This window comes from Apium graveolens, chromosome 5 (genome assembly GCF_009905375.1).
Source record: "Apium graveolens cultivar Ventura chromosome 5, ASM990537v1, whole genome shotgun sequence".
NCBI classification, from domain to species: Eukaryota; Viridiplantae; Streptophyta; class Magnoliopsida; order Apiales; family Apiaceae; genus Apium; species Apium graveolens.
The window spans coordinates 101,732,456-101,741,529 of NC_133651.1; the positions used below are offsets into that span (position 1 = coordinate 101,732,456).

Consider the following 9,074-nt stretch of genomic DNA (forward strand, 5'->3'; position numbering starts at 1 on the left):
TACACGCAGCCACAAGCACCTGAGCATCTGACTCAATAATACAGTGATGGTTCCTTCTTGCAATAACCCACGACAAAGCCTCCTTCATGCCAATCGCCTCAGCTTCCCTTGGAGACCATGCTCCCTGTAATCTGCAACACCTTGCCCCCAGAAACAGTCCTTGAGAATCACGCATGACACATCCCACTCCAATACTCCCATTTTGAAATACAGCAGCATCAGTATTCACTTTAACCCATCCATCCATTGGTTATATTTATTCTTTTAAATTCTTATCATCACCCAATTTGGATTTTTTCTACTAGAAAAGTAAATTTAAAATAGGATTTATAATTCTAATATACAGAATAGTTAGTTTTTAAATGTTTCGACTATAAATAGATTATTGTTCTTAACTATATTTTTACATATATTTAGCAATGCGATGCCTTTTTTCTAGTTATATGTGAACAAGGTTTAATATTAATCCAACATAATACAACTCTCACCATTTTCTTTATATTAAAGAAAATAAAAATAAGATAAAGCTCACTTCGAAAGAAAAAAGATATTTTACAACAGTATTTGAATGATAAACAATGTCTCACAAAAACAAATTTTAGTTAAAATATAAAAACTTAATATGAAGAAAACCATTTAAATATTTTCTTTAAGTACAGAAAAAAAGAAAATCAATATGCACAGTGTTTCCACATAATGTACTCTTAAAAAAGTGTGTATATTCACATGTGGCTTCAAAATGGTGTTATCTACTACAACTCCAACTGCTGCTTCCAGGTTTCCAGTGATGGCACTACCCTCCTCCTTCAAATTTCCTAAGGTACCCAACTAATTCCAACCCATTTTATATAATCATGGACTTATTTGGTTACTCACTTTAGATTGATTGAGATGCAGGGTTTTAACTTAAGAAGCTTTGAGACAGATCAAAATGTGAAGTATTTTCATGAAAAAGAGGCAACTCAAAGGAGTTTAAGAAAGATGGTTTCATGTTCTGTTTCTAAGGATAGTGGTGCCTCAGTTGACAAATATGATGTCCCATTTCCTAGTGACTATGATCAACTTCTTCAACAAGTGAGCTTCTACTCTGGTATCATCCACATTTGACTTCTACTTCTTTTTACCTGTATTCAATTTTTTGTTCATGATACTTATATGTTAATTTATAGCGGGTTATTATATTTGTCGAGGTTCTGCTGTAGGTAAAGCAGGTTATTCATATGGCTTCCATGGCTGTTATAATTAAGTAGGTTTCACCACATTTACCTTTTTAGCTATAGCCTAGTAACTGCCCTGGATAGTTTATTCAGCGATCAACAATGTTCGCTCAACAGCCAAGATGTTCAATTGGGTAATTCTCGTCAATTAAACGTGATGTTTAGAGGGTCTTTGTTTAAGTATAAATCTTAACAAAGCCGGGTTGGGTGAAAATCATGAAATGCAAGGTGAGAGGCTAAATTGTTTGGATGTACTGGCAGAGGCAGGTCAGAGTCTAAACTCCAAGATTTTACCACCATTAACCCTATGCTAGCCTTCTTTCTTTTGAAAGAGAACCGCCAAGTATTGCAAATTAATTTGGTACATTAATCAAAGGGCACTTGCTCCATCACCCCCTTTTATAGGAGGTTGAGGATAATAATTGAAAAAGAAATTGCATTCCCAACTACTCTGATAACTGACTAGGGTTGAGCAACATCTTTTTACTGATCAAACTAAATTTGCTTATACTCCAGACTGGGTTCTTCCATTTCCTTAACCTGAAGGCTTCAAACTAAATTTGCTTTGACGGTGTTCAGTTGTCAAGTCATTCGTTTTCTTCCTTTAGTGCTGATATTTTCTGAACTATGCAAGACCAAGACCTTTAGTTTTCATATCTCTCTTCTTCCTTGATTGGTATTGCTCTGCTAACTCAAGATTTTGTCCCGTATCGGCTTGCAGGCTAGAGAAGCAAGCGAATTGGCTTTGAAGGATAAAATACAATTGATGGTTTGTCTTCTTTGAATTCTTGATCTTATTTGAGAAGAAAGTTATAAATAGAAGAAGAATGTTCTATCTATAGTGTTGGTAAAACCTCGTGACGACAATAATCTGCAACAGGAGATTGAATTTCCTACAGCTGGACTGGATTCTGTACCAGGTTATATTACTACCAAGTATTCCAATTTCCCTCAACCTTTCTATTATCACTTCCTCTCTTTGTTGCAATTTTTATCTTTCTTGTTGCACACATGATTCTTTTACTAGTATTTACTACTATTATTTCTTCACTATCAGGTGACGGGGAAGGTGGTATAGAAATGACAGGAAGCATGCAATTAATTCGTGAGTTTTGTGACCTCTTCATAAAATCCGAGAAAGTTACACGCACCAGAATAGTATGTCCATGAATTTTTTAAACTTACTTAAGTTTATTTCTATGTAATTGAACTGTAAAAGGTGCTTCTAGGTTTGTCTTACTAATATTATATGATCCAATTGTGGGTTCAGAACCTTAAGATTTGGAAGATGTGGTATTTAACATGGTTCAAACCCTCCTATCCCTGATATATTTTAATCCAGTTTTTTTTTTGTTTCTAACTGTAACATCATGATCAAGCCGAAAAAACAAATGTCTACATGACTAAGCGCCCACCTCCATAGCCTGTAAATGTATTTTTTTTACCTCCCTTGTATCATCTGTTATGTCACTACGATATGATTCACTTGGATTTCAAAACACACTTTAGCAGTATTTGTGTCGACCACATACTAATACAACTTCTATATATACCTACAGTTTTTTCCAGAGGCTAATGAAGTGATTTTTGCAAGAGGCTCAGTATTCGAAGGAGCTTCTTTCAAATTAGACTATCTGACCAAGCCATCATTTTTTGAAGATTTTGGTTTCACCGAAAAAGTTAAGATGACAGATCGCGTGAAGGCAGAAGATGAGCTATTTGTAGTGGCGTATCCATATTTTAATGTCAATGGTAATCTCAGAATCCACCTCAGATTTCCTATACATGCGGTGAAGTGTAATTTATATTATTTAATGTTTAAACTTAGAAATGCTTGTGGTGGAAGAGTTGTACAGAGAAGCTGTGATGAACACTGATCGCCAGATGATCATATTTAATGGTGAACTTGATCGTATTAGATCTGGCTGTATCCTTGGTCTATCTAATATAAAATAAACATATGGCGTGAGTTTATTTTTTAAATATGTATGTTATTCTAAAGTTCAACTGAAACTACTAGGTACTCAATACAATTAGAATCTAAGCTAGTTCAAATAAGTATTCTTCTCGGTCTTATCCTTGTGACGTGCTATTGCATTGTGTACTAATAGCTCCCTCAGTGTTTGATAAGATGTAATTTTCAGGGTTGTTTGTACTGTTCTATGAGAATTAATACACTGACTGTAGAATTTTAGAAGTTAAATGTAAGGATTATGCAACAGTGTCATAAGCTTTGGTCCATTAAATAAATTTTTGGATTTAGTACCGTGGTGTTCTGGTTAGTAGGTAGAAAAAATAAGGTTTCTCTTTGTAAATAACCTGTACTGACTAATTAATGAGAAAATAGTTCATCCTTGATTGGTATAGATTATCCGGCATTCTTTTATCCAAAGCTTGCAGCACTCACAAAGACGCTGTTTCCGAAGATGGAAACTGTATATTATATCCACAATTTCAAAGGCCGCAATGGTGGAACCCTTTTCAGGTGTGCTATTGAGACACTTGGTAGATTCTTGATATATATAAATCAGTTTGTAATATAAGTGTAATATAAGTGCTATTTGCTTTCACTTTGAGGTAGAAATTTGGGTGTTAATAAACATCCAACTAAACAGATTCAACATAAATGTGGTTTTGTAATGGTTTGGTGTTGTGAAATTGGATCAGGTGTTACCCTGGTCCTTGGAAGGTGCTCAGAAGAGTTGGTAACAAATTTATAAGCTTGCATGAACAAGACAGCATGCCGTCCTTAAAGGAAGTTGCGTTGGATATTCTTCCATCAGCTTAAATTTTCAAAGGAGCTTTCACATTTTGTACAAATTCAGATAGAAAGGTCAGTAATCACTTGCAGCAGTTATTTGTATGTATCACAGTAAATATTCAGTACACTATATTCTGTTGTTCAACAACTCTGTATAGTGAGATACATTTTTCCTTTTAGTTTGTAAATTCGTCCATCCCAGTGAGAGATTTATGGCAAAGTTGAGGTCAGCTGGTTGAGATGAACTTTTGAGGCTTACGGTTCAATTTCGCGCTCAGTAGTCTGTCAGTCACTGCCTGGCTGTGGTGGCTAATCTATGCTATGTTGTGCTAACACTCTGGTAAATTACCAAGTCACTAAAGTGGAATGCTTTGCTAACCCTTCAACAAACAAAAAAGAATCTACACCTACACCTTAGGTATTATTATAAATACTAATATTTTTATATTTTTATTTAATATATATATATACATATTTATATAATTTAAACGAAAATCTAATGTAAATAATTAAATACATTTGGTTTTAATTTAATATAATTTCAAGTTAATCTTATTACTCCCTCCGTCCCACTAAATTGTTTACGTTATTTTTCGACCCGCTTTTTAATGCTCGTTTAAAGTATACTTCCATAATATAATTTTTTTTTAAAAAAAATTTGAAAAAAAGTTTATGTTTAAACTTTTATTCAAAAAAAAATTTAAGAAAAAATATTATGTAACTATACTTTATTGAAATCTCAAAATACGTGCAAACAGTGTAAGCGGGACGGAGGGAGTATAAAATACTAAATAATTGACATATTTAATCCATAACTTTATTTGTAACTTTATAAATAATAATTTTTTTTGTTATTGACGGGATTTGAAAGAATACCCATAATACATCACTTTTGGACTTCAACCTCCCAAAATACTCAGGTGCGCGAGTACCGCCCCAAGTACCCCCGAATACGCATTTAAGGAATAAATACACATTTAAACCGCTACCCTTCAAATACGCACCGGGTAAATCTCACAATCTCCTGCAGTAGCCTGTAAACTACGTGAATCAAGGTAAACCGCATTTAAGCAACATGTTCTTACTCACGAGGTATAATCATAAATTATCCTTTTATAGAATTAAAACATGTGATGAAGAATATAATTATTTCGTATTTAATCAAGTGAGCCAAGGACCACACAAACTAAATTTGAAGTCTTAATCACGACCATCTTATATGAGGTTACAAAAAATATCATGAGAGGCTCATTTTTACACAATCAGATTTCCGTCCGTCGTGATAAAATGACATTGCATTATAAAATGACAATAAAGCCAAGACTGCAGTCAACTTATGATAATTTTCTTTTCAACATTTAATTTAATTCTATAGGATGATAGCGAGATATTGAACATAATTAATTTATTTTATTATGTATGCGGCTGTTTTTGTGTCAAAAGTGCTCGAAATGGCATAAATATACTTTCTATATTAAAACATATGAAGTTTTTAATGGTTTCAATATGCCTCAAAAAATGTAATGATCTTTTATTTCTATAATCAATTGTGCCCGCTACGCTTTGACATCATTAAAATGAATTAATATTTAAAATATATAAATGAAATTTTAATATATGTATAAACATTAATTGTATAATTGTTATGAAGTTATATAAATAATTGGCATTAGTAATTAAAAATTTATGTGAAGCTGAAAAATCAAATTCTCCGTGTATCGTAATATATTGTTTTAAGAACTATTTTTCTGTAAATAAACTTATAATTACCTAATGAAATTACTTTTGTACGAAAGTTTTGGGCAAAGAAGCCAATTATGTTTTAATTAATTGGATGAGAGAATAATTTGTATATTACATTTTATTACATAATAAAAATAGAGAGATATGGGTAAGGCTGTTCACGAACCGAGTTGTTCGTGAACAAGCTCGATCTCGGCTCGTTAAGAGCTCATTCGGCTCGACTCGTTAACGAACTCGAGCTCGAATTCGAACAGAAAAATGTGTTCGTTAAGCAAATCCGAACAACCCAAAGCTCGGCTCGAGATCGGCTCGGCTCGGCTCGGCTCGAACTCGCTCGTTAAAATTCAAAAAAATTCTAATATATCATAAATATTTTTATATAGGTATGATTTTTTTTAAAAAAAAAACGACTTCACTGTATTTTTTTTTATCTTCCAACGATCATTTTGCATACCATATGTGATATATTTTGACGTGATTTAGAAATTTTATATTTTAGTTTCTAATTTTAAAAAAGTGGCTTCATAATTATATTTTAGTTAAGATTTTTTAAAAAATATTTTTTATCGATCCAACCGTATAGATGTCATAAAATGTATATTTTAATGATATAACCAAAGTTTCACATTAAAAACAATTTTATTTGATTTTCTATTTTATGGTCAAACATTAGTTTGACTATTAACGCTAACTAGTGTTTAGTCCGGATTTGTTGTTTCGATTATTTTAAAAATGCTTTATATCGATCCAACCGTATGGATGTCATAAAATATATATTTTATTGATATAACCAAAGTTTTAGATAAAAATAATTTTATTTGATTTGCTATTTTAATAGTCAAACATTAGTTTGACTAGTCTTGGTAACTAATGTTTAGTCTTGTATTGGTATCTCAATTTATTTAAAATTATTTTTAATTGATCCCACCGTATGGATGTCATAAAATATATATTTATTGATATTACCAAAGTTTTAGATCAAAATAATTTTATTTGGTTTGCTATTTTAATAGTCAAACATTAGTTTAGTCTTGGTAACTAATGTTTAGCCTTGTATTGGTGTCTCGATTTATTTAAAATTATTTCTAATTGATCCAACCGTATGGATGTCAAAATAAATATATTTTAATGATATAACCAAAGTTTCAAATCAAAATAATTTTATTTGATTTGTTATGTTAACAGTCAAGTATTAGTTTGACTATTACCGCTAACTAGTGTTTAGTCCTGATTTGTTGTTTTGATTATTTTAAAAATACTTTATATTGGTCCAACCGTATGGATGTCATAATATATATATATTTTATTAATATAACCAAAGTTACTGATCAAAATAATTTTATTTGGTTTGCTATTTTAACATTCAAACATTAGTTTGACTAGTACCGGTAACTAGTGTTTAGTCCTGTATTAGTATCTCGACTTGTTTAAAATTATTTCTAATTAATCCAACCATATGAATGTCAAAATAAATATATTTTAATGATATAACCAAATTTTCAGATCAAAATAATTTTATTTGGTTTGTTATTTTAACAGTCAAGTATTAGTTTAACTATTACCGTTAACTAGTGGTTAGTCCTGATTCGTTGTTTTGATTATTTTAAAAATACTTTATATTGATCCAACTGTATGGATGTCATAATATATACATTTTATTGATATAACCAAAGTTACAGATCAAAATAATTTTATTTGGTTTGCTATTTTAACAGTCAAATATTAGTTTGACTAGTACTAGTAACTAATGTTTAGTCCTGTATTAGTATCTCGACTTGTTTAAAATTATTTCTAATTAATCCAACCGTATGGATGTCAAAATAAATATATTTTAATGATATAACCAAATTTTCAGACCAAAATAATATTATTTGGTTTGTTATTTTAACAGTCAAGTAGTAGTTTGACTATTACCACTAACTAGTGTTTAGTCATTAATTGGTGTTTCGATTTTTTTTAAAAATATTTTCCCTCGATCCAACCGTATGGATGTCAAGATATATATATTTTAGTGAAATAACCAAATTTTCAAAAAAAATAAATGTTAGGTCACACTTTCACTGTAGAGGGGGTGAATACAGTGTTTATTACAATCAAATCAAACTTCAAGAACTTATGTAACAGAAAACAAACTTTATTTAAACAATAAACTCTGTTACAATCTGGAACTGTTATCTCTCAGTGATGAACAAAATATCACGAGAGCTGCTAGGGTTATAGTAAATAATATTCTCGATAATGATAACACTTATAGTGTAAACCCTATGTCTGTGTTTATATACTACACAGTTACAAGATAATCGCTAATTGATATGGAATATAATTCTGCTTCCTAAAATATATCAATCAGATATCTTCTATTCCAAGTATTCCATTCTTTACGGAATTCCTTCTTCATGCATATCTCTTCTTATGTTTATCTTGATCTTCTTAACTTTAATCAGCTACTTTCCTTATCTGATCGTCCTTCAGCACTTAAGTTCCGATATCTATCTCCTGATGCTTATCTCCTGATAACATAAGTACTGATATCCCTTAAGTTCTGACTTCCAGTATAAGTACTGATCAGTTAAGTACTGATTTGTCCTGTTCAAATAAGATCTGAAATCTAAACATAAAACATATTAGCCATGACATTATCAAATATATCTAACAATCTCCACCAACTTGTAAATTAGCAAAATATACAAGTTTAACAGATATTTGATGATGTCAAAAACATTAAGTACAAATGCATGAGAAATAGACAAGATAACTACAACTTACAGTCCTTAAAGCTTTTACCAATTCAACTTCTGATAACAACTTTGGTCTGTATACACATCAGAATTTAAGTAGTTGTAGATCTTTGACTTGGCTTCATCATTTTCTGATCTCTCTGATGTCAGGAGTTATTCTGAGATAATTCTTCAACAAACATTTCTCAGCATATCTGAGTTCATCAATCATTCTCCGTTTGACATCTTTAAGCTCTGCAGTATCTTCACCAGTTTGAAATATTGCAGCTCTGAGATCATTAATCTTTGCTTTTCTCAACTCCCGATCTAGTCTTATGACATAAGCTTTGTTAGACTCTAGATTGAATTCAAGCCCCTTAATACCAAGATATATTCTGATCTGTGCAGTATTAGGCTTCATATCAACAATATCACCATTGTGATTTTTGTACTTTGGAACATATCTGCTGTCAGACTTAACAGAATAAAGTCTTTTCTGTCTCTGAATCTGTTCCTTTAAGTAGTTTGCAGCAGTCTCTGTTATTCTGTCATCCACTTGAAGTAAGAAAAGTACATGCTCCAATTCTTCAAAATACTTCAAAGGAATGACATTTTGTCTTATATGATAAACCCTAC

The 9,074-nt window shown here is 31.3% G+C and overlaps 1 protein-coding gene across 5 annotated transcripts; it reads left to right on the forward strand.

Moving 5' to 3' along the window:
• The first annotated feature begins 686 nt into the window (after positions 1 to 686).
• On the forward strand, positions 687 to 4,473 carry LOC141724326 (uncharacterized). Of its 5 annotated transcripts, XM_074526428.1 has the most exons (10): positions 687 to 820; positions 898 to 1,074; positions 1,939 to 1,986; positions 2,098 to 2,137; positions 2,275 to 2,375; positions 2,777 to 2,969; positions 3,046 to 3,144; positions 3,585 to 3,702; positions 3,885 to 4,050; positions 4,159 to 4,473. In XM_074526428.1, exons 1-9 carry the CDS (start codon positions 740 to 742, stop codon positions 4,003 to 4,005), a joined length of 978 nt encoding a protein of 325 aa, XP_074382529.1. In that variant the 5' UTR covers positions 687 to 739; the 3' UTR covers positions 4,006 to 4,050; positions 4,159 to 4,473. The 5 variants fall into 5 exon arrangements, 4 of the variants coding, with proteins under 4 accessions (XP_074382529.1, XP_074382528.1, XP_074382530.1 ...); XR_012576593.1 differs by lacking the exon at positions 3,046 to 3,144 and having other exon boundaries at positions 2,777 to 2,946; XM_074526427.1 differs by having other exon boundaries at positions 3,885 to 4,473.
• Positions 4,474 to 9,074: the final 4,601 nt, after the last annotated feature.

Coding starts and splice junctions, on each gene's coding strand:
- LOC141724326 (XM_074526427.1), top strand. CDS start 740: ATGGTGTTATCTACTACAACTCCAACTGCTGCTTCCAGGTTTCCAGTG. Junction 1,987..2,097: donor AGGATAAAATACAATTGATG/GTTTGTCTTCTT, acceptor AATCTGCAACAG/GAGATTGAATTTCCTACAGC. Junction 2,970..3,045: donor TCCATATTTTAATGTCAATG/GTAATCTCAGAA, acceptor GTTTAAACTTAG/AAATGCTTGTGGTGGAAGAG.